This window comes from Amblyraja radiata, unplaced genomic scaffold (genome assembly GCF_010909765.2).
Source record: "Amblyraja radiata isolate CabotCenter1 unplaced genomic scaffold, sAmbRad1.1.pri S109, whole genome shotgun sequence".
NCBI lineage: Eukaryota > Metazoa > Chordata > Chondrichthyes > Rajiformes > Rajidae > Amblyraja > Amblyraja radiata.
The window spans coordinates 5,149,471-5,176,194 of record NW_022630099.1 but is presented as its reverse complement, the minus strand read 5'-3'; the positions used below and the strand labels follow the sequence as shown (position 1 = coordinate 5,176,194).

The following is a 26,724-nucleotide window of genomic DNA, read 5'->3' as shown; positions in this document are numbered from 1 at the left end:
CAAATAGGCGCGGTAGTTAAGTTCAAGTTCAAGTTCAAGATCAAGTGAGTTTATTGTCATGTGTCCCTGTATAGGACAATGAAATTCTTGCTTTGCTTAAGCACACAGAAAATAGTAGGCAATTACTACAAAACAGATAAATGTGTCCATATACCATGATATAAATATATACACACATGAATAAATAAACTGATAGTGCAAATAACAGAAAATGGTTGGTACTAATCAGAGTTTTGTCCGAGCCAGGTTTAATAGCCTGATGGCTGAGGGGAAGTAACTATTCCTGAACCTGGTTGTTGCAGTCTCCAGGCTCCTACCTTCTACCTGAAGGTAGCAGGGAGATGAGTGTGTGGCCAGGTTGGTGTGGGTCTTTGATGATACTGCCAGCCTTTTTGAGGCAGCGACTGCGATAAATCCCCTCGATGGAAGGAAGGTCAGAGCCGATGATGGACTGGGCAGTGTTTACTACTTTTTGTAGTCTTTTCCTCTCCAGGGCGCTCAAATTGCCGAACCAAGCCACGATGCAACCGGTCAGCATGCTCTCGACTGTGCACCTGTAGAAGTTAGAGAGAGTCTTCCTTGACAATCCGACTCTCCGTAATCTTCTCAGAAAGTAGAGGCGCTGATGTGCTTTTTTGATGATTGCATTAGTGTTCTCGGACCAGGAAAGATCTTCAGAGATGTGCACGCCCAGGAATTTGAAGCTCTTGACCCTTTCAACCATCGACCCGTTGATATAAATGGGGCTGTGGGTCCCCCTCCTACTCCTTCCAAAGTCCACAATCAGTTCCTTGGTTTTGCTGGTGTTGAGGGCCAGGTTATTGCGCTGACACCATATGGACAGTTGCTCGATCTCTCTTCTGTACTCTGACTCATCCCCATCAGTGATACGCCCCACAATAGTGGTGTCGTCAGCGAACTTGATGATGGAGTTCGCACTGTGGTTCGCTACGCAGTCATGGGTATAGAGTGAGTACAGCAGGGGGCTGAGCACGCAGCCTTGAGGTGCTCCCGTGCTGATTGTTATTGAGGCTGATACATTTCCACCAATACGAAAAGACTGTGGTCTGTGGACGAGGAAGTCAAGGATCCAGTTGCAGAGGGATGCGCAGAGACCCAGTTCTGCGAGTTTGGTAACCAGTTTGGAGGGGATGATTGTGTTAAATGCCGAGCTGTAATCAATGAATAACAGCCTGACATATGAGTTTTTGTTGTCCAAGTGGTCCAGTGCGGAGTGGAGGGCCAGCGAGATCGCATCCACCGTTGATCTGTTGTGGCGGTACGCGAACTGCAGTGGGTCCAGGTTTTTGTCGATGTAGGAGTTGATTTGCTCCATGATCAACCTCTCAAAGCACTTCATCACCACCGGCGTCAGTGCCACTGGTCGATAGTCATTGAGGCATGTCACCTTACTCTTCTTGGGCACCGGTATAATTGATGCCCTTTTAAAGCAGGTGGGGACCTCAGACCTCAGAAGTGAGAGGTTGAAAATGTCCGTAAAAACTCCCGCCAGTTGGTCCGCACAGGTTTTTAGAACACGACCGGGTATACCATCAGGACCAGGTGCTTTTCGGGGGTTCACCCCCCTGAAGGATTTCCTGACATCGGCCTCTGTGACTGAGACTGAAATGCCACCGCAGCGGATGGGGGATCGGGAAGGCACATCAGTATTTTCCCTGTCAAAGCGTGCGTAAAACGCATTGAGCTCGTCAGGGAGTGATGTTACACCGGCATTCGAGCTGCCTCCTGGTTTTGCCTTGTAGGAGGTGATTGCATTCAGACCCTGCCACAGCTGCCGAACATCTGTCTCGTCCTCCAGTTTGGAGCAGAAGTCCCTTTTGGCCTTTTTGATGGCCTTACCAATGTCGTATCTGGTCTTCATGTAGGCCACTGTATCATCGGAGGTGAATGCCCTGTGTCTGGATTTCAGGATAGTGCGGATCTCAAAGTTCATCCAAGGTTTCTGATTGGGAAACACTCGGAAGGTTTTTGTAGGGATGCAGTCCTCCACACATTTCTTTATGAAGTCTGTAACGACTGTGGCATATTCGTTCAAGTCCGTTGCCGAGTCCTTGAACATTGCCCAGTCTACAGACTCCAAACAGTCCTGGAGTTGTTCTTCTGCCCCCCCCCCCGACCAGCTCTGTGCTGTCCTCACTTCTGGGGGTGCGCTCTTTAATTGCTGCCTGTAGGCAGGAAGAAGCAGCACCGCGGTATGGTCGGACTTACCGAAGTGAGGGCGAGGGATAGAACGATAGGCATTCTTGATGGTGGTGTAGCAGTGGTCGAGGGTGTTAGGTCCTCTGGTGCAGCAGGAGACATGTTGGTGGAAGTTGGGGAGTGATTTATTGAGGTTCGCCTTATTGAAGTCCCCAGCAATGGTGGTAAATGCCTCGGGGTAAGACGTCTGGTGTTTGTTGACCACGGCCTGCAGCTCCTCCAGTGCCAGACAGACGTCTGCCTGCGGTGGGATGTAGACCGCGGTCAGGATAACGGAGGAGAATTCTCTCGGGAGGTAGAAGGGACGGCACTTCACCGCCAGATGTTCGAGGTGTGGAGAGCAGGAGTTGGACAGGACTGCCACGTCGGAACACCACGCAGAGTTGACCATGAGGCAGACGCCCCCTCCTCTCCCTTTCCCAGATGCCAGGGTACGGTCCATGCGGTGGATGGAGAACCCTTCAGGCTGGACCGCTGAGTCTGGGGAGCTGGGGGTGAGCCATGTCTCTGTGAAACAGAACACAGAGCATTCTCTCAGCTCCCTTTGATAAAGCAGTCTTGCCCTTAAGTCCTCCACTTTGTTTTCAAGGGACTGAACATTAGCCAGTAGGATGGTAGGGAGAGGGGGCCGAAGTCCCCTGCGCTTCATTCTGACCTGAAGTCCAGCTTCTTTCATTTAAGGCAGCTGGCAAAGGTGAAGCCCATTCTTGAGCGGCAGCATTTTGAAACAGTAATCCATGCCTTCATCACGTCTAGGCTGGATTACTGTAATGCACTCTAGTTTGGAGTTACTCGGTCTTCCCTGGCTCATCTCCAGTTGGTTCAGAATGCTGCTGCTCGCATTTTAACTGGAACTCGAAAGAGGGAGCACATAACGCCAATTATGGCCTCTCTCCACTGGCTGCTGGTGTACTTTCGAGTTAATTTAAAGATTATTTTATTTGTTTTTAAATCTTTAAATGGTCTCGCCTCGCCTTACCTCTCTGAGCTGCTTCATCCCTACGCTCCTGCTCGGTGTCTCAGGTCAGCTGATCAGCTGCTCCTGGAGGTACCGAGGTCTAAGCGGAAGCACAGAGGGGATAGAGCCTTCTCTGTTGCTGCTCCGACATTATGGAACACTCTGCCGTTGCACATCAGACAGGCCATTCATTGTCCATCTTCAAAACCAGTCTTAAAACCCTTTTCTATTCCTTGGCTTTTGACCCTGCATGAGACTTTGCTCCTGTTTTAGTGTTTTTAATGTTTTTTTTGTTTTTACTCTCTCTTTTAATGTTTTTATTGTCTTGTAATAATTTGTTGTTCATTAGTCATGTACAGCACTTTGTTGCAACAATGGTTGTTTTTAAAGTGCTCTATAAATAAAGTTATTATTATTATTATTATTATTATTATTATTATTATTATTATTATTATTATTATTATTATTATTATTATTATTATTATTATTATTATTATTATTATTATTATTATTATTATTCCCAGAAATTCCTGCCATTGCTGTTCCACTGTCATTCCTGCTAGGATCCCTTTCCAGTCTACCTTGGCCAGCTCCCCTCTCATGCCTTCCTAATCCCCTTTTTCAGCTGTGGCTTAGTTCTTAAACTGTGGCCCCTGGTTCTGGACTCCCCCAACATCGGGAACGTGTTTACTGCCTCTAGTGTGTTCAAACCCTTAATAATCTTATATGTTTCAATGAGATGCCCTCTCATCCTTCTAAACACCAGAGTGTACAAGTCCAGCCGCTCCATTCTCTCAGCATTTGACAGTCCAGCGATCCCGGGATTTATCCTTGTAAACCTACGCTACACTCCCTCAATAGCAAGAATGTCCTTCCTCAAATTAGGGGACCAAAACTGCACACAGTACTCCAGGTATGTTCTCACCAGGGCCCTGTACAACTGCAAAAGGACCTCACAGCAAATTTGCTAATGTTACTTTGAATCCCTTCATTCATGGGAAGATGTGGCCAGTGATGGGATCCCGTTGGAGGTTGCGAAAATGTCGGAGGCTTATCTGTTGTATGTATCGGCTGATTGGGTGGAAGGTGTTTGACTTGCACCATAGTCTAGCCCTCTCCATATTTGTATGTAACGATGTGTCCATTTCCAACAGGGTCTGAAGCTGGATGATCGATCGGTTTAAAGTGAACTACGGAGGTAGCCGGGCCGACCCATTGATGAGCTCGTTGTATCAACAAGGGTCACAAGGTCACAATTTAACAAGTTATTGGAGTAGAATTAGGTCATTCGGCCCATCGAGTCTACTCCGCCATTCAATCATGGCTGATCTCTGCCTCCCATTCCCATTTTCCTGCCTTCGCCCCATAACCCTTGACACCCGTTCTAATCAAGGATTCGCCTATTTCCACCTTAAAAAAATATCCACTGACTTGGCCTCCACAGCCCTCTGTGGCAACGAGTTCCACTGATTAAATTCCTTTCGGAGACCTGTCACTTTTGTCTTAATTCCCGGGGCTCCAGAACCAGGGTTTACAGTTTAAGAAGAAGGGGTAGTAGGCCAGTTAGGACTGAGATGAGGAAAAACCTTTTCGCCCAGAGAGTTGTGAATCTGTGGGATTCTCGACCACAGAAGGCAGTGGAAGCCAATTAAATTGATGTTTTCAAGAGGGAGTTAGATTTAGCTCTGAGGGCTATATGAATCAATGGATATGGGGCAGAGGCAGGAACTGGGTACTGATTTTGAATGATCAGCCATGATCAAATTGAATGGCGGTACTGACTCGAAGGTGCGAACGGCCTCCTTCTGCAACAATTTTTCTATATTATGTATGCAGATGATCTTGTGGTCTTTAGTCCATCTAGCGCTGGTCTCCAGCAGCTCCTTACTATATGTTCTGTGTATGGTGTGGAACATGACATTAAATGTAATGCTGGTAAGAGTGATGTTATGATGTGTAGAACCAAAGAGGATAAATGTCTAAAATATCCTGATTTAAAATAGTCTGACAATAAACTCAGTGTCTGTAATAAGGTAAAATATATAGGGCATATTATTACAGAACAAATGGCAGATGCTGATATTATTTATAGGCAACGACGCACGCTGTATGTACAGGCGAATATTCTCTTACGTAAATTTGGTGCGTGTGTAGTTTTGGTGAAGCTGTCGCTACTTAGAGCATACTGCACACCACTCTACACTGCGCACCTGTGGTCGAATTATGGAAAGACAAGTATGCAGAGACTAAAGGTGGCATATAACGATGCCATGAGAACACTGCTGAGGCAACCTAGATGGTGTAGTTCCAGTAATATGTTTGTGGCTGCAGGAGTCAGTACTTTAGAAGCTATCCTAAGACATCACATGTATAAATTCATTTGCAGGATAAATGAGTCTAAAAATGTGATTATTGTGGCCTTGACAAACATAAGGGTTAGCACTACACGCTACGTATCCCAGCTGTGGAGACACTGGTATCGTTGTCTCGTTGTAGGGCATTGATCATTCTTTTAATCTGGATTTTTAACATGTATTGTGTTTTTAAACAAAATTAATAAATTATGATGTTTTTATAAATGATATACCAAGATTTTATATGTATTTTGTGATATTTGATATGCAATGCATTTGTAATGTAATGTTGCCCCTAGTCTGGACCTTGAGTCCGTAATAAAATGTATTATTATTATTATTATTATTATTATTATTATTATTATTATTATTATTATTATTATTATTATTATTATTATTATTATTATTATTATTATTATTATTATTATTATTATTATTATTATTATTATTATTATTATTATTATTATTATTATTATTATTATTATTATATTTCTATGAAATGTATCGCAATAGCCGGACACAGCTTGTGACCGCTCGCACGTCACTCCGTGAATAGTAGATGACAGTCCCATGGCAGAGATGTTGTATGGAGCCACATAACACGAGAATAGGCCCTGGCAAAACCTATCGATGTCCAACATGATAGACACAGAGAATCAGAGAAAATAGGTGCAGTGGTAGGACATTCGGCCCTCCGAGCCAGCATCACTTTTCGTTGTGATAATGACTGATGATCCACAATCAGTACCCCGTCCCTGCCTTCTCCCCATATCCCTTGACTCCACTAGCCCCTAGAGCTCCATCTAAATCTCTTTTAAATTCATCCAGTGAATTGTCCTCTACTGCCTTCTGTGGCAGAAAATCTAACAATCTTGTGTACAGGGGCTCCAAAATCTGTACCCGAATTCTGATTCCACCCCCCCCCCCCCCCACCACCATGATGCATTGCTCCCGTTAGTCCTAAGAGCTAAATCTAACTCTCTCTTGAAAACATCCAGCGAATTGACTTCCACTGCCTTCTGTGCCAGATAATTCCACAGATTCACAACTCTCTGGGTGAAAAATGTCCTCATCTCAGTCCTAAATGGCCGACCCCTTATTCTTAAACTTTGGCCCCTGGTTCTGGACTCCCCCAATATCGGGAACATGTTTCCTGCATCTAGCGTGCCGAAGCCCTTAACAATCTTATGATTTCAATGAGATATCCTCTCATCCTTCTAAACTTCAGTGAATACAAGCCCTGTCAACCTATCCTCAGATTCTGGTGAACTTCTACCGCTGCAGCATCGAGAGCATCCTTACTAACTGTATCACAGTATGGCATGGCAACTGCTCTGTCTGCGACCGGAAAGCACTTCAGAGGGTGGTGAAAACGGCCCAACGCATCACTGGTTCCTCACTCCCCTGCATTGAGTCTGTCCAGAGCAAGCGATGTCTGCGAAGGGCGCTCAGCATCGCCAAGGACTGCTCTCACACCATCCGGGAGGCGCTACAGGTCTCTCCGTTGCCGGACCAGCACGTCCAGGAACAGCTTCTTCCTTGTGGCTGTTACATAGAAACATAGAAACATAGACAATAGGTGCAGGAGTAGGCCATTTGGCCCTTCGAGCCTGCACCGCCATTCAATATGATCATGGCTGATCATCCAACTCAGTATCCTGTACCTGCCTTCTCTCCATACCCCCTGATCCCTTTAGCCACAAGGGCCACATCTAACTCCCTCTTAAATATAGCCAATGAAGTGGCCTCAACTACATTCTGTGGCAGAGAATTCCACAGATTCACCACTCTCTGTGTAAAAAATGTTTTTCTCATCTCAGTCGTAAAAGATTTCCCCCTTATCCTTAAACTGTGATCCCTTGTTCTGGACTTCCCCAACATCGGGAACAATCTTACTGCATCTAGCCTGTCCAACCCCTTAAGAATGTTGTAAGTTTCTATAAGATCCCCCTCAATCTTCTAAATTTAGCGAGTACAAGCCGAGTCTATCCAGTCTTTCTTCATATGAAAGTCCTGCCATCCCAGGAATCAGTCTGGTGAACCTTCTCTGTACTCCCTCTATGACAAGAATGTATTTCCTCAGATTAGGAGACCAAAGCTGTACGCAATACTCCAGGTGTGGTCTCACCAAGACCCTGTACAACTGCAGTAGAACCTCCCTGCTACTACACTCAAATCCTTTTGCTATGAATGCTAACAAACCATTGGCTTTCTTCACTGCCTGCTGCACCTGCATGCCTACTTTCACTGACTGGTTTACCATGACACCCAGGTCTCGTTGCATCTCCCCTTTTCCTAATCAGCCACCATTCAGGTAATAGTCTACTTTCCTGTTTTTGCCACCAAAGTGGATAACCTCACATGTATCCACTGCTGAACCTTCTCTGTACTCCCTCTATGGCACGAATGTATTTCCTACTTAACTCTACGCCTTGATGATTGCCAGTCCCCCCCCCCCCCCCCTCCCGGACTATCCTTCCCCCAGTGAATGATCTCCCTCCCCGGAAATTGCACTTCTGCTACTGGATAAACATAGAAACATTTACTGTAACATTATTTCTGTGTTCGCACTTCTGCGTGAGATGCTATCTGCATTTTGTTGTCTCTGTTCTTGTACACTGCACAACGACAATTAATCTGGTGAACCTACGTTGCACTCCCTCAATAGCAAGAATGTCCTTAGTGGACACATTTTTTCCAAATTTAAGTCCTTATTCTTAAACTGTGGCCCCTGGTTCTGGATTCCACCAACATGGGGAACATTTTCTTCCTGCATCTAGCCCGTCCAATCCATTGAGAATTGTACATAGTTTCCATTAGATCCCCTCTCATGAGATCGCAGCTATTTACAATATACATCAATGATTTGGATGAAGGGATTCAAAGTAACATTAGCAAATTTGCAGATGACACAAAGCTGGGTGGCAGTGTGAACTGTGAGGAGGATGCTATGAGAATGCAGGGTGACTTTAAGAGCTCTATCTAACTCTCTCCAGAAAGTATCCAGAGAACCGGCCTCCACTGCCTTCTGAGGCAGAGAATTGCACAGACTCACCACCCTCTGTGAGAAAAAGTGTTTCCTCGTCTCCGTTCTAAATGGCCGACCCCTTATTCTTAAACTGTGGCCCCTGGTTCTGGACTCCCTCAATATCGGGAACATGTTTCCGGCCTCCAGCGTATCCAAACCCTTAACAATCTTATATGTTTGAATATGATCCTCTCTCATCCTTCTAAACTCCAGAGTGTACAAGCACAGCCGCTCCTTTCTCTCAGCATATGACAGTCCCGCCATCCCGGGAATTAACCTTGTAAACCTACGCTGGGCTCCCTCAATAGCAAGAATGTCATTCCTCAAATTAGGGGACCAAAACTTGCACACAATACTACAGGTGTGGTCTGAATAGGGCCCTGTACAACTGCAGAAGGACCTCTTTGCTCCTATGCGCGACTCCTCTTATTATAAAGCCCAACATGCCATTGGCTTTCTTCACTGCCTGCTGTACCTGCATGCTTACTTTCATAGACTGATGAACAAGGACCCCCCGATCCCGTTGTACTTCCCCTTTTCCCAAATTGAATTGAATTGAATTTAATAACTTTTATTAGCCAAGTATGTACATATACAAGGAATTTGCGTTGATGCTCCGCTCGCAAGTAACAACACGATATACAGTAGACAATTAAAAATAAAACATTATAATTTAAACATGTGAAGAATGAAATAAAATCAGAGGGGATCTTATTGAAACAATAGCAAGAATGTCCTTCCTCAAATTGGGAGACCAAAGCTGTACACAATGCTCCATATGTGGTCTCACTAGGGCCCTGTGCAATTGCAGTAGGACCTCCTTGCTCCTACACGCAAATCCTCTGACTATGAAGGACTCGCATAGATGGGGCAAGTTGGGTCAGCATCACGTGTTGGGCTGAAGGGCCTGTGTCCATGCAGAGTGCGTTTATGCATTGATGGCCTCCCTTCCCCCTTCTCCCTCCCGTTCCGTTTGCATTCTGCTATTTGAGGAAGGAACTCTTATCAAGAGGAAACAGAAGAGATGGTGACTGTAGATTAATGTATCTGTTCCTCGTGTTGTATCTACCCGCAAACGCCCCCCATCTGTGTACAGCAAGCAAGCGAGGGAGGTACTGAGGTACACAAACTGGCCCTTCTGCCCACTGAGAGCATGCTTGCCCCATTCTTTCATTATATGTCAGTCCCGCTATCCGGGGAATTAACCTGGGGAACCTACGCTACACTCCCTCAATAGCGAGAATGTCCTTCCTCAAATGTGGAGACCAAAACAGCACCCAATACTCCAGGTGTGGTCTCACCAGGTCCCTGTACAACTGCAGTAGGACCTCCTAGATACTTTTTTTTTAAACTTTAATTTCTATTAGTTTTTCAGAGATAAATACAAAACAGTGCAACATCATCACCATAAATAAAACAAAATAAGAAAAACAGCAATCAAAATAAATATAAAAAATAAAAAATAGATAGGGGGGGGGGGAAAGGATTCAATAAATAAACAAATTGGAATAAGACCGTGCTGTTCACTTACCAAATTAAAAATTGAAAGACATTACATTGATTAGTTATCTGGAGATAATTCAATATTCATACAAACATACCATCTAGTTCTATATAACACAATCTTCCCATATCTAACTCGGCATGTATCTAATTGGCGTCATGGTTCAAATAAACGGTCCATTTTTCCCAGATCTTCTCAAATGAATTCTCCTTGACTCTCAAGGAATATGTCAATTTCTCCATAGTAAAGATGTCGCACAATTTCTAACCACTGTTCCTGTTTTGGACTTTTTTCATTAAGCCACTGCCTAGTAATGGCCTTCTTACTTGCTGCAAGCAAAACTTTAATCAAACATGTATCTTCTATTTTTACAATATCTTTAATACGCCCCAGATACATCACAGGGCAGGTATTTGGGATTTTATAACCCAAGATATTTTTTACAGCTGCATTAACATTTTCCCAGTATGGCCTTATCTTTACACAGTTCCAGAAAATATGCGAGTGGTCTGCCTCCGTACTCCCACACAGCCTCCAACAGTGTTGTTGGACAGCAAGTTGTCTGCTTTTTATTTTGGGTGTTATAGAAAAGCGAGATAGATTCTTCCAGCAAAATTCTCTCCATACTAGTGAGCTTGTGGATGAACATTGTGTTTCACACATTTGATACCATTCTTCTTCTGTTATTTGAATCTTTAATTCTGCTTCCCATTTTGTTTTTATGTAGAGCGTTGATTCTCCCCCGCTTCCCACCAGAGCTTGGTAGAAAGCAGAGATGACCCGAGACCCCTTCTGTTTGTATGCATCCACAATCACCTTGATCACATTATTTGAAGTTTCATCTAGTTCTGGCCTTATCTCTTTTGCAAAGTAGTCTCTTAATTGCAAGTATCTAAAAACATCTTTTTTTCGAGACCATACTTTGACTTTAAATCTTGGAAGCTCATAAACTCGCCATTTTCTGAAACTGTATACATTGCCGTTATGCCTTTTTGTGCCCATTCTTTGAATCTTGAATCATACACCCCTGGCTTAAACTTTGAGTCATATGCGAACCACTTCAATGCGTGAACCCCTCTTTTTAATTTGTATTTTTCCTCTATAACATTCCATATTACTAACGTAAATGCTACTATTGTATCCATAACTTGTCTCAAAGCCCCTCTCAGATATTTGTCTCCCACCAAAATCTGGGTCTGGTAACCCTGTATCTCCCTTTCCATTTCTTTCCATCGAGATTCATAATCAGGTCTACACCAACAAGTCAGAGGTCTGAGTTGAGCGGCATAAAAGTATTTCCTCAGATGTGGTGAAGCCATTCTACCCTTGCTTTTCGGCAGTTGAAGTGTTAGATTTATTCTTGTTTTTTTGCTATTCCAAATGAATCTAGAGATCATTTTATCCCAGGCTATGAATTTGTCTCGGTGGACATTAATTGGGAGAGATTGGAATAAATATAGTAGTTTAGGTAGGATATTCATTTTTACCGTTTATTTTCTGGCACTGAAGTCTATTGTCTTTATGTCTATATGTTTAACGTTGGCCTTAAGATAAGTCCATACGTTTCAATGAGTACCCTCTCATCCTTCCACAGATGCAGAGATCATGTTGCAGTTGTATAACACGCTGGTGAGACCGCATTGAGAACATTTGTTAAGTTCAGGGCACCGTGTTATAGGAAATATATTGTCAAGCTTGACAGGGTTCAGAAAAAAAGATATAGGGATGTTGGCAGACAAGAGGGTGTGAGCTACAGGGAGAGGTTGGGGGCAGCGCTGGGACTATATTTCCTGGAGCGCAGGAGGATGAAGGGTGATCTTATAGAGGTGTACAAAATGACGAGAGGAATAGATCGGGTAGACAGACGCACAGAGTCTCTTGCCCAGAGTAGTGGGATATAGGACCAGAGGACACGGGTTCAAGGTGAAGGGGAAACGATTTAATAGGAATCTGTGGAGCAACGTTTTCACACAGAGGGTGGTGGGTGTATGGAACGAGCTGCCGGAGGAGGTAGTTGAGGCTGGGTTAGGGTTAGGGTCTTAACGTCACCCATTCATGTTCTCCAGGGATGCTGCATGTCTGACCCGCTGAGTTACTCAGGCACTTTGTACCTGTCCACGTTCTCCACAGAGATGCTGCCTGAGCCGCTGAGTTACTCCAGCACTTTGTACCTGTCCACGTTCTCCACAGAGATGTTGCCTGACCCGCTGAGTTACTCCAGCATTTTGTACCTGTCCCTGCAGTAGTAACCTTCCTCCAGTGGTCGCCGCTGTTGTCCGAAGAACCGGACCGCTGTGGGTGGCGCTGTTATTGGAAACCTTCATCCTTGAACGCGGAATAAGGACACAGCACGCTGGAGTAACTCAGCGGGTCGGGCAGCATCGCTGGAGGGAAGGAATGGGTGGCATTTCAAGTCGTGACCCTTCTTCAGACTGAGCGTCAGAGCAAAGGGAAACGAGAGATATCGACGGTGATGTAGAGAGATATGGAACAAATACATTAGTTATGCCCCTGTCCCACTTAGGAAACCTGAACGGAAACCTCTGGCGACTTTGCGCCCCACCCAAGGTTTCCGTGCGGTTCCCGGAAGTGTTTGTCAGTCTCCCGACCTGCTTCCACCACCTGCAACCTCCGGCAACCACCTGCAACCCCCGGGAACCACACGGAAACCTTGGGTGGGGCTGATCATGGCTGATCATCCAACTCAGTATCCTGTACCTGCCTTCTCTCCATACCCCCTGATCCCTTTAGCCACAAGGGCCACATCTAACTCCCTCTTAAATATAGACAATGAACTGGCCTCAACTACATTCTGTGGCAGAGAATTCCACAGATTCACCACTATGTGTGATTTTTTTTTCTCATCTGGGTCCTAAAAGATTTCCCCCTTATCCTTAAACTGTGTGACCCCTTGTTCTGGACTTGCCCAACATCGGGAACAATCTTCCTGCATCTAGCCTGTCCAACCCCTTAAAAATGTTGTAAGTTTCTATAAGATCCCCCCTCAATCTTCTAAATTCCAGCGAGTACAAGCCGTATTCGTACCCAATCCCCCCCTCTCTCTGTCTCTCTCTCCGCCTCTCTCTCTCTGTATCTCTCTCACCCTCTCCCTCTCTCTCTGATCAACGTGCCGTGACATTTTGTGATCAGCTGAGCCGAGCTTTCCACGCCTCCTGTGACGCGGGCGAGCAGTGATCTGGGCGGCGGCGGCGGCAGCAACAGCGGCTCAGACTCCCCTGGCTACGGAGAGAGGCGCTGCTCCGTCCGGATGGCGGACTGTCGGCTCACCGCGCTCCTCGTTTACCTCTTCGTGTTAACAGGTAAGTGGGCAGGGATTTAACGCCGGTTTGCGTAGAGATCAGAGGAACTATCGATGCTACCTTACAAATTAAAAAAACAAACAGATTCAGAATGCTGGAGTGACTCAGCGGGTCAGGCAGCATCTCTGTGGAGAACGTGGACAGGTACAAAGTGCTGGAGTAACTTAGCGGGTTACGATAGTCAAGGTTTCGGGTAAAGACCCTTCTTCAGACTCTATTAACAGACCCAGTGTTTCTGCCGACCATTCCCCACCCCACCCCAACTCAGTCACCTAACCTAACTCAGTCACCTCGACCCGAAACGTCACCCATTCCTTCTCACCAGAGGCACTGCCTGACGCGCTGAGTTACTCCAGCTTTTTATGTATTTTTAAGCTCAAGCTAATCCATTCGGTCGCAGGTTTTAAAAGCAGAATAATGCCATTCGCCCCATCAAGTCTAGTCCGCCGTTCAGCTATGGCTGATCTACCAACGGCAGGCGGGTGAGCTGAGAAGAACAGATCGGCATTGTAGGATGAGAGGGCATCTTATTGAAACATATAAGATTATTTAGGGTTTGGACACGCTAGAGGCCGGAAACATGTTCCCGATGTTGGGGGAGCCCAGAACCAGGGGCCACACACACACAAAGTTTAAAAATAAGGGGCCGGCCATTTAGAACGGAGACGAGGAAACACCTTTTCCACGCAGAGAGTTGTGAGTCTGTGGAAACGTCTGCCTCAGAGGGCGGTGGAGGCCGGTTCTCTGGAGAGAATTCTTTCAAGAGAGAGCTAGATAGGGCTCTTAAAGATAGCGAGAGAGAGTCAGTGGATATGGGGAGAAGGCAGGAACGGGTACTGATTGGGGATGATCAGCCGTGATATCATTGAATGGCGGTGCTGGCTCGAAGGACCGAATGGCCTCTACTCATGCACCTATTGTCTGTCTATTGTAGTCGCGGGGTGATGTGCAACATTTGACCGCCTCGAATGGCGGGGTAGCCCTGATGGGCCGAATGGCCTAATTCTGCTCCTATCGCTTGTGAATTTTCCCCCGCTCTCACGCGCGTTTGTCATCCTCAGGCGGGTCGCAGGGATTTACCGTCGAGCCGGCACAGAGCGAGTTAAATGTCCCCAACGGGGAAGACGCGGTGTTCACGGTGCGGCCGTCCAGTGCTATCAAAAGCGGAACGTGGGTTTACAAAGGGAAAACGATCGTCCTGTGGGTCAGAACATCCCTGGACATCGATGTTGTGTACAAGTCACGGGTGGATTTAGACATCACCAGCGGGTCGCTGACACTGAAGTCGGTGAACGAGTCGGACAACGGGGATTACACAGTGTCAGTCTTTGCAGTTGGCGGCGCTCAAGACACAGCGACCATCACACTGCAGGCATTCGGTGAGTTTGACCATGTTCATTGTCAATGATTTACCCCCCAGTCTGTTGTTGCTCAAGTGATCTTCGTATCCTTTAATCCAGAGAGAGAAGAGCATAAACATGTCAATAAAATATGACATATTATCTTATGTCCCGGATGGGACAATGAAATTCCTACTTGCTGAATATGTGAATATGTCAACATTGTATATAACGGGGGAAACGACCAAACATGAAAACGTTCGATAAATAATATAGTGCAAATAACTAATATTAATATAATCTTTTCAGTTCAGAGCTCAGAGCTTATTCGATGCTATGTTTAGTAACCTGATGGCTGTGGGGAAGTAGCTATTCCTGAACCTGGACGTTACAGTCTTCAGGTTCCTGTACCTTCAGATTCAGCTTCAGGATTCAATCTTTATTGTCATTGTGCAGTGTACAGTACAGAGACAACGAAATACAGTTAGATTCTCACCCAGAAGAGCTAACATAGAATATAATGAGCAATAAATATATATACGTACATACAGTAGTAGTAGTGCCATTTTTGTGGAGGAAGATAGGCCTTCTTCCCGGTGGCAGTGGTGAGATAAGTGTGTGGCCAGGATGGTGTGGATCTTTGATGATGTTGGCTACCTTTTGAGGCAGCGACTGCGATAGATCCCTTCGATGGTGGGGAGGTCAGAGCCGGTGATGGACTGGGCAGTGGTCACAACTTAAAATTTTTTTTTTAAATTAGAAACATATACATATCATAACCAAAACACGATTTGTTTATCAGTTACATGTTAACACAGCTTCTATTAATTTTTTTAATAGATTTTTTTTGAAAGATAGAGCTATAGATAGAAGGGAGGGATAAAAATAAAATAACTAAATTCAATTATCAATAACACAATTTTGGAGATAGATCCGTTGAACATAACATGTAATTATTCATCCAATCCTGGATTCAAGTTTCAGTCAAGCTTCCGTGCTGGACCAATTTTCCCTTTCAGAAAATCAATAAATGGGGAACCATATAGAAACATAGAAAATAGGTGCAGGGGTAGAGGCCATTCGGCCCTTCGAGCCTGCACCGCCATTCAATATTCAAATATATCCCAGTAAATAATTCTGATTTGTCAATTAAGACAAGAAAATCATTTTTTACACAGAGAGTGGCGAATCTGTGGAATTATCTGCCACTGAATGTAGTTGAGGCCAGTTCATTGGCTATATTTAAGAGGGAGTTAGATATGGCCCTTGTGGCTAAAGGGATCAGGGGGTATGGAGAGAAGGCAGGGATGGGATACTGAGTTGGATGATCAGCCATGATCATATTGAATGACGCTGTAGGCTCGAAGGGCCGAGTGGCCCACTCCTGCACCTATTTTCTATGTTTCTATGTTTCTAAGTCTAATTCTTTCCAAGTGTAAGGTGTCAGACATCTCCATAATACACATTTTAATTGTGGGGGTTGTTGGACCTTTCCAAAATGTTAATATTAATTTTTTCCCAATTATTATATTATAATCAAGGACATTTATTTGGTTTGGTGTACGTTTTAGGCTTTGTTCTGATATTCCTAATATTACTGGTTTTGGATCAGGATCCATTTGGATATTCCTCCGCCTACGCCGCATCTGCTCCACGGATGAGGCGTTTCACACCAGGACATCTGAAATGTCCTCATTATTCAGGGAATGGGGGTTCCCCTCCTCCACCATAGATGAGGCTCGCACCAGGGTCTCTTCCATACCCCGCAACACTGCTCTCTCTCCCCATCCCCCCACTCGCAACAAGGGCAGAGTCCCTCTGGTCCTCAAATTTCACCCCACCAGCCGGCAAATACAAAAAGTAATCCTCTGTCAGTTTCGCCACCTCCAACCAGGGCCGGCGTTAAGCCGAATTGACCGATTGCTCCCAATTGGGCCCCGCGCCTAATGGGGGCCCCGCACTAATGTTCAGTATTTCGTACGGAAATACGAATTCTCTTTGTTAAATAAAGATTTTTTTTTAATTCGCCATCCGGATTTTTTTTAAACGAACATGTATAACAACTGCTGCACGGCCATCATACACAAACGATTTGTTAACTAGTGCTGTTAGCACTTCTTAACGGTAAGTACTTAACACCTTGTTATGCAATGTCATGAATCTGCATCTATCCACATTCCTCAGTAAATGTTATAGTGTTTTGAACAAGTATTAATGACGCCGTGTTCCTTTGAATAAAATTCACACGGCGTCATTAATACTTGCTTAAAACACAATTACATTTACGGAGGAATGTAGATCGATGACACGTTGAGAATTTCATTTAACTCACCATCATGAGTGAGGGCCCCGGACCGCGAGAAGGGGCTTCTTCCTGGTGTGCAGGTTTGTCATTCACCTACCGACCCACGTTGTGTCCAAAGATCTTATAGCGGATCTTTGGTTGTGTCTCTCTGTCTTTTGCTCACTCCCTCCCTCCCTCGCGCTCTCTCCCGCTCCACATATTGTCTCTCTCTAGCTCTCCCACTCCCTCTCTATCACCCTGTCCCCTCAGCATTCCCGGAATCATTGACGTTTTGCAGTAGACAAAAATACTGGAGAAACCCTGCGGGTGAGGCAGCCGCCTGGCCCGCTGAGTTCCTCCAGCACTCTGTGTTTTTTGTTTGGCTCTGAAATTGAAGGTGGCTCAGCGGGACGGGCAGCGGCTCTGGGGAGAGGGTTGTGTTTCTGGTCGAGACCCTTCTTCAGACAATCACAAGTACTCTCATCGACGCGAGTTCAGTTCGGTCTGAAGAAGGGTCTTCTCTCCAGAGTCGCTGCGCTGCCTGTCCTGCTGAGTTACTCCAGCTTTATGTCTATCTTCAATTTCAGAGAATTACAATTTCTCACGGGGGGCTTATAACGTCTCGAAACCCCTCTGGGACCCTCTGAACACGTCTAAACCCCCGCTAGCCCCCCTATTTCCCTCTATTCCCCTCTAAACAATTGTAAACACACCTGAACCCATCTGAAGCCCTCTAAACATCTCTAAACCGTTTAAACCCCTCTAAACTAGGAGGCTGCAAGGTGACTTGGATAGGCTGGGTGAGTGGGCAAATGCATGGGAGATGCAGTATAATGTGGATAAATGTGAGGTTATCCACTTTGGTGGCAAAAACAGGAAAGTAGACTATTATCTGAATTGTGGCCGATTAGGAAAAGGGGAGATGCAACGAGATGCAACGAAAAATGCTCACGGCAGACCAAACGTGTTAAACAGAAATTGGTCAGATATTGAGCTTTATACAGTGAGAAATCATGTGAAATAATCACTGAATTTAATTTTAAATGAATGTACCTGCATGTTATACTGTTTAGTTTGGAGATACCACCAGAAAGTCTGGTTGATACAATCAGATCAGTTTGGAGATACAACCAGATTAGTTTGGAGATACAACCAGATTAGTTTGGAGATACAACCAGATTAGTTTGGAGATACAACCAGATTTGTTTGGAGATACAACCAGATTAGTTTGGAGATACAACCAGATTAGTTTGGAGATACAACCAGATTAGTTTGGAGATACAACCAGATAGTCCACTGAGTTCGCACCGACCAGCGATTTTTGTTACAGATTTGACAAATTTATTTGGCGGCCAATCAAACGCTGTCTCTAAGGGGGTTGCATCCAATCACCAACCAGCTTGCCTTAAAATTCCCGAAACTACACGAAATATAAACATACATAAATTTTTACTTTTCTAGAGTAGGGGCCCCGCCATCAGTTTTCTAATTGGGCCCCGCAATTCCTAGCACTGGCCCTGCCTCCAACGTGACCCCACCACTCGCCACATCTTCCCATCTCCCTCCATGTCTGCCTTCCGCAAAGACTGCTCCCTCCGCAACTCCCTTGTCAATTCTTCCCTTCCCTCACGTACCACCCCCTCCCCGGGCACTTTCCCTTGCAACCGCAAGAGATGCAACACTTGTCCCTTTACCTCCCCCCTCGACTCCGTTCAAGGACCCAAGCAGTTGTTCCAGGTGCGACAAAGGTTCACCTGCATCTCCTCCAACTTCATCTACTGCATCCGCTGCTCTAGATGTCAGCAGATCTATATCGGTGAGACCAAGCGGAGGTTGGGCGATCGTTTCGCCGAACACCTCCGCTCGGTCCGCAATAACCAAGCTGACCTCACGGTGGCTCAGCACTCCAACTCCCCCTCCCACTCCGTCTCCGACCTCTCTGTCCTGGGTCTCCTCCATGGCCACAGCGAGCAGCACCGGAAATTGGAGGAACAGCACCTCATATTCCGCTTGGGGAGTCTGCATCCTGGGGGCATGAAGATCGAATTATCCAAATTTTGTTAGTTCTCGCTATCTCCTCCCCTTCCTCAGTCCCCCTGCTGTCTCCTCCAATCCCCCAGCCTTGGGGCTCCTCCACCTTTTTTGTCCCCCCACCCCCGATCTGTCTGAAGAAGGGTTTCGGCCCGAAACGTTGCCTATTTCCTTCGCTCCACAGATGCTGCTGCACCCGCTGAGTTTCTCCAGCTTTTATGTGTACCTCCAATTGGATATTAACAGCTTCAGAAATATATTTTTTTAAATATTGGTCCAGATATTTTTAATGTTTGTACAGTTTACAAAAGTATGAGTTAAATTAGCTTCTAAATATTTACTAGAATGTTGCCTGGGTTTCAACAACTAAGTTACAGAGAAAGGTTGAATAAGTTAGGTCTTTATTCTCTGGAGCGCAGAAGGTTAAGGGGGGACTTGATAGAGGTCTTTAAAATGATGAGAGGGATAGACTGAGTTGACGTGGACAAGCTTTTCCTTTTGAGAATAGGGAGATTCAAACAAGAGGACATGACTTCAGAATTAAGGGACAGAAGTTTAGGGGTAACATGAGGGGGAACTTATTTACTCAGAGAGTGGTAGCTGTGTGGAATGAGCTTCCAGTGGAAGTGGTGGAGGCAGGTTCGTTGGTTTCATTTAAAAATAAATTGGATAGGCATATGGATGAGAAGGGAATGGAGGGTCATGGTATGAGTGCAGGCAGGTGGGACTAAGGGGAAAAAGTTGTTCGGCACGGACTTGTAGGGCTGAGATGGCCTGTTTCCGTGCTGTAATTGTTATATGGTTATATGTTTAAATATTGACATTTGACAGGTGGGAGAAATATTCGGAAAAATTATATTTAATTTTGTTTTAGAGTAGTGCAGTCTATGTAGTACTTTAAATTGTTTTCAAGAATGTTTGGCATTTAACGAGTATGGGTGTATATGTTGTAGAATTTCATCCCAAATATCTTTCATTATAGGTTGGCCTAATTCATTTTCCCATGCTTGTCTATATAGTTCCATCGGCGGGACCTCACTATCTAAAATAATATTATAAATGTGAGATATTAATTTTTCTGTGTTAGGATGTTTATACAAACATTCATCAGGCTCCCTAGTTCTATATTCTTGTGTATGTGATTTAACATAATCTCTAAGTTGTAAATATTAAAATAAATGTATTTGAATGTAGTCCATAATTCTGTTGTAACTCCTGAAGTGAAAGAAAAATGCCTTTTCTGTAAAAATGTGCCACCTTTTTAATTCCATAATTTTTCCATTGTACAAAACCTTTTTCCAACACAGAGGGTTTAAATGAAGGAGTATTTACAATGGGGAGAAGGAGTGATAAATTGTCCAATTTTAAAGTCATTTTAAATTGTTTCCAAGTTCGTATACCACTATATATTATCGGATTTTCAATATAAGTTGGGTTTTTTTCAATTTTGTGCGAGTTAACAAGATCGACTGTCTCTCAGTCTGAAGAAGGGTCTCGACCCGAAATGATAAATGCCCTGGACCTGATGGTCTGCAGAACACCAGAGTGTGTTTTCTTCTGTGCATTGTTTTGTATTGTACATATCATTTTTGTAAATAATCGATTTGAATTATTTTCGGTAATTTTCTATTAAGCCGACCTGTCTAACTAACCTCCTATTGGCTCCTGGAACGAGTTCCCCTCATATTTCCTCCCGGTCGAATGCATTGAAACCCCGGGTAGAGTTTACTGTCCCGTGTAGCGAGGTACAGTGAAAAGCTTTCTTATCGCCTGCTATCTAACCAGTCAGCGGGAAGACTGTACATATAACCATATAACCATATAACAATTACAGCACGGAAACAGGCCATCTCGGCCCTACAAGTCCGTGCCGAACAACTTTTTTCCCTTAGTCCCACCTGCCTGCACTCATACCATAACCCTCCATTCCCTTCTCATCCATATGCCTATCCAATTTATTCTTAAATGATACCAACGAACCTGCCGCCACCACTTCCACTGGAAGCTCATTCCACACCGCTACCACTCTCTGAGTAAAGAAGTTCCCCCTCATGTTACCCCTAAACTTCTGTCCCTTAATTCTGAAGTCATGTCCTCTTGTTTGAATCTTCCCTATTCTCAAAGGGAAAAGCTTGATCACATCAACTCTGTCTATCCCTCTCATCATTTTAAAGACCTCTATCAAGTCCCCCCTTAACCTTCTGCGCTCCAGAGAATAAAGACCTAACTTATTCAACCTATCTCTGTAACTTAGTTGTTGAAACCCAGGCAACATTCTAGTAAATCTCCTCTGTACTCTCTCTATTTTGTTGACATCCTTCCTATAATTGGGCGACCAAAATTGTACACCATACTCCAGATTTGGTCTCACCAATGCCTTGTACAATTTTAACATTACATCCCAGCTTCTATACTCAATGCTCTGATTTATAAAGGCTAGCATACCAAAAGCTTTCTTTACCACCCTATCTATATGAGATTCCACCTTCAAGGAACTATGCACGGTTATTCCCAGATCCCTCTGTTCAACTGTATTCTTCAATTCCCTACCATTTATCATGTACGTCCTATTTTGATTTGTCCTGCCAAGGTGTAACACCTCACATTTATCAGCATTAAACTCCATCTGCCATCTTTCAGCCCATTTTTCCAAATGGCCTAAATCACTCTGTAGACTTTGGAAATCCTCTTCATTATCCACAACACCCCCTATCTTGGTATCATCTGCATACTTACTAATCCAATTTACCACCCCTTCATCCAGATCATTGATGTACATGACAAACAACAAAGGACCCAACACAGATCCCTGAGGCACCCCACTAGTCACCTGCCTCCAACCCGACAAACAGCCATCCACCATTACCCTCTGGCTTCTCCCATTCAGCCACTGCTGAATCCATCTTGCTATTCCTGCATTTATACCCAACAGTTTAACCTTCTTAACCAACCTTCCATGAGGAACCTTGTCAAAGGCCTTACTAAAGTCCATATAGACAACATCCACTGCTTTACCCTCGTCAATTTCCCTAGTAACCTCTTCAAAAAATTCAAGAAGATTAGTCAAACATGACCTTCCAGGCACAAATCCATGTTGACTGTTCCTAATCAGACCCTGTTTATCCAGATGCTTATATATATTATCTCTAAGTATCTTTTCCATTAATTTGCCCACCACTGAAGTCAAACTAACAGGTCTATAATTGCTAGGTTTACTCTTAGAACCCTTTTTAAACAATGGAACAACATGCGCAGTACGCCAATCCTCGGGGACTATTCCCGTTTCTAATGACATTTGAAATATTTCTGTCATAGCCCCGGCTATTTCTACACTAACTTCCCTCAATGTCCTAGGGAATATCCTGTCAGGTCCTGGAGACTTATCCACTTTTATATTTTTCAAAAGTGTCAGTACTTCTTTTACTTTGAAACTCATAGTATCCATAACTACTCTACTCGTTTCCCTTACCTCACATAATTCAATATCCTTCTCCTTGGTGAATACCGAAGAAAAGAAATTGTTCAATATCTCCCCCATCTCTTTTGGCTCTGCAGATAGCTGCCCACTCTGTTTCTCCAATGGACCAATTTTATCCCTCGTTATCATTTTGCTATTAATATAGCTTTTCTAATTTCTTTCTTGAGATTCTTTTTACATTCCTTATACTCCACAAGCACCTAATTTACTTCATGCTGCCTATAATTATTGTAGATCTCCCTCTTTTTCCGAACAAGATGTCCAATTTCCCTTGAAAACCAGGGCTCTTTCCAATTGTTGCTGTTTCCTTTCAACCGAACAGGAACATAAAGATTCTGTACTCTTAAAATGTTCCCTATAAATGTCCACCATTTCTCTTCTACATCTTTCCCATAAAACAAAATGTCCCAGTCCACTCCTTTTAGAATAGAATAGAATAGAATAGTTTCTTTATTTCTTTTAAATCATCTCGCATCTCATCAAAGTTAGCCTTTCTCCAATCAAAAATCTCAACCCTAGGTCCAGTTCTGACCTTCTCCGTAATTATATTGAAACTAATGGTACTGTGATTACTGGACCCGAAGTGCTCCCCAACGCATACCTCCGCCACCTGTCCCGTCTCATTTCCCGACAGGAGGTCCAGCACTGCCCCTCCTCTAGTAGGTACCTCCATGTATTGCGGCAAAAAACTATCCTGCACACATTTTGCAAACTCCAAACCATCCAGCCCATTTACAGAATGTGTTTCCCAGTCTATGTGTGGAAAGTTGAAATTTCCCACAATCACTTCCTTGTGCTTACTACTAATATCTGCTATCTCCTTACATATTTGCTCTTCCAATTCTCGTTCCCCATTTGGCGGTCTATAATGCACCCCTATATGTGTTGCTACACCTTTCCCACTTCTCAGTTCCACCCAAATAGCCTCCCTAGATGAGCCCTCCAATCTATCCTGCCAAAGCACTGCTGTAATATCTTCCCTGACTACATGATCACAATCGAGCAGTCCACAGTGTACAGATACAGGATAAAGGGAATAACGTTTAGTGCAAAGTCAAGCCCGATTGAAGATAGTCCGAGGGTCACCAATGAGGTAGATGGGAGGTCAGGACCGCTCTCTAGTTGGTGAGAGGACGGTTCAGTTGCCTGATAACAGCCGGGAAGAAACTGCCCTTGAATCTGGAGGCGTGTGCGTTCGTTTTCACACTTCTGTACCTCTTGCCCGATGGGAGAGGGGAGGAGAGGGAGTGAGCGGGGGGTGAGACTGATCCGCGATGCTGCTGCTGGCCTTGCCGAGGCAGCGTGAGGTGTAGATGGAGGCGATCGATGGAAGGGAGGTTGGTTTGTGTGTGTGTGATGGTCTGGACTGCGTCCACAATTCACTGTGGTTTCTCGCGGCCTTGTGAGATTTTCTGGTCCTTCTGCAGTTGTATAGGGCCCTAGTGAGAACGTTGACCCCCCTCCCTCCCACTGCACCCATATTCCTCCAAAAAGTCCCATCTCATTCCGCAAATTCCTCAAGACAGAATGGACGGGGGGGAAGGTTAGATAGTTAAATTTATTGTCACGTGTACCGAGGTACAGTGAAAAGCTTTTGCTTTGCGTGCTATCCAGTAAGCGGAAACATAGAAACATAGAAACATGGAAAATAGGTGCAGGAGGAGGCCATTCGGCCCTTCAAGTCAGCACCTCCATTCATTGTGATCATGGCTGATCGTCCCCTATCAATAACCCGTGCCTGCCTTCTCCCCATATCCCTTGACTGCACTAGCCCCTAGAGCTCTATCTTACTCTCTCTTAAATCCATCCAGTGACTTGGCCTCCACTGCCCTCTGTGGCAGGGAATTCCACAAATTCACAACTCCCTGGGTGAAAAAGTTTATCCTCATCTCAGTCCCAAATGGCCACAGATTCACAACTCTCTGGGTGGAAAAGTGTATCCACATCTCAGTCCCAAATGGCCACAGATTCACAACTCTCTGGGTGAAAAGGTTTCACCTCATCTCACTCCCAAATGGCCACAGATTCACAACTCTCTGGGTGAAAAAGGTTTTGCTCACCTCAGTCTTAAATGACCTCCCCCTTATTCTAAGACTGTGTGTGGCCCCTGGTTCTGGACTCGCCCAACATTGGGTACATTTTTCCTGCATCTAGCTTGTCCAATCCTTTTGTAATTTTATATGTATAGACAATGTTTCGGAAAGACAATATATGAACAGCAACGAACCATTTACAGTGTACAGATACATGATAGTGCAAGGTAAAGCCAGCAAAGTCCGATCAAGGATAGTCCGAGGGTCACCAATGAGGTAGGTTCAGGACTGCGCTTCCTATTAATAGGACAATAGACAATAGACAATAGGTGTAGGAGTAGACCATTCGGCCCATCGTGCCGGCACCGCCATTCAATGGCTGATCATCCCCAATCAGTACCCCGTTCCTGCCTTCTCCCCATATCCCTGACTCCGCTATCTTTAAGAGCCCTGTCTAACTCTCTCTTGAAAGTATCCAGAGAACCGGCCTCCACCGCCCTTTGAGGCAGAGAATTCCACAGACTCACAACTCTCTGGGTGGAAAATTGTTTCCTCGCCAAGCAGTCGTTCCAGGTGCGACAAAGGTCCACCTGCATCTCCTCCAACCTCATCTACTGCATCCGCTGCTATAGATGTCAGCTGATTTACATCGGGGAGACTAAGCGGAGGTTGGGCGATCGTTTCGCCGAACACCTCCGCTCAGTCCGCAATAACCTACCTGAACTCCCGGTGGCTCAGCACTTCAACTCCCCCTCCCATTCCCAATCCGACCTCTCTGTCCTGGGTCTGCTCCATTGCCAGAGTGAGCAACACCGGAAATTGGAGGAACAGCACCTCATATTCCGCCTGGGTTGTTTGCGCCCCGATGGCATGAACGTTGAATTCTCCCAGTTTTGCTTGCCCTTGCTGTCTCCTCCCCTTCCTTAACCCTCGAGCTATCTCCTCTCATCCCCCCGCCCTCGGGCTCTTCCTCCTCCCTTTTTCCTTCCTTCTCCCCCCCCCCCCCCCCACCCCCTATCAGTCTGAAGAAGGATTTTGGCCCGAAACGTCGCCTATTTCCTTCGCTCCATAGATGCTGCTGCACCCGCTGAGTTTCCCCAGCATTTTTGTGTACCTTCGATCTTCCAGCATCTGCAGTTCCTTCTTGAACAAAGTGTTTCCTCGTCTCCGTTCCAAATGGCCGACCCCTTATTTTTAAAGTGCCCCCTTATTCTTAGGTAAGCCATTAGGAGATATGTGTTGTGATGGGAAAACATAATATGAGGAAGTTAGTAAATATGGTGTGTGTGTGGGGGGGGGGGGGGGGGGGGGGGGGGGCTTCCATGGAAAGCAGAACAACACAGACCAGGCAGCAGAAACCGGAAATTGCTAAACACTTGCGCCGACCATGAACGGCCAAGTCATACATCTGGTAAACAAGACCTATGGCTCAACAGACCGCAAGAAATTGCAGCTGAAGGAGGCCATTCGGTCCAACCAGGTTACTCATCCATTCTATCATGGCAGATCTATCAGCGATCAGTTTAAGAATGAGGGGCAGGCACACACACACACACACACACACACCCGACCCCTCTCACACACACACCCGCCACCTCACACACACACGCACACACACACACACACTTTCACGCTAACACACACACACACACACACACACACACACACTTTCACGCTAACACACACACACACATTCTCTCGAACACACACTCATTCTCTCATTAACACACACATACACATTCTCTCTTATACACACACACTCACACACACCTACACACACATACACATTCTCACTTATACACACACACTCACAAACACCTACACACAAACACACACACATCTCTCAAACACACACATTATGTCTGACACACTCACACACTCACACACACACCTACACACAAATACACATTTTCTCTAAAACAGACATAAACACTCTCTCACACACACACACACACACACACACACACACACACACACACACACACACACACCCAATGTCCCCAAGTCCATGAGTTCAGAGACTATTAGAAGGCCGTAGTGTTTAATAGCCTGGTGTCTGGGAAGAAGCTGCTCCAGGATCTGGACCTTACAGTTTTCAGGCTCCTGCAGCTGTTCGTGTGTGAAGAAAGATTGTGTCCTGATCCAGGTGAAGCAAATGCTGCCCTGGTCAAATT

The 26,724-nt window shown here is 45.1% G+C and overlaps 1 protein-coding gene across 1 annotated transcript in view; it reads left to right on the top strand.

The window, feature by feature from the left end:
- The first annotated feature begins 13,260 nt into the window (after window positions 1-13,260).
- LOC116969136 (carcinoembryonic antigen-related cell adhesion molecule 5-like) overlaps window positions 13,261-26,724 on the top strand; it is a 182,904-nt gene continuing 169,440 nt past the window's right edge. The window contains exons 1-2 of the mRNA XM_033016072.1: window positions 13,261-13,384; window positions 14,446-14,763. Of these exons, the coding sequence (XP_032871963.1) occupies window positions 13,333-13,384; window positions 14,446-14,763 (370 nt within the window). The 5' untranslated portion in view covers window positions 13,261-13,332. The remainder of the gene's footprint in view (window positions 13,385-14,445; window positions 14,764-26,724) is intronic.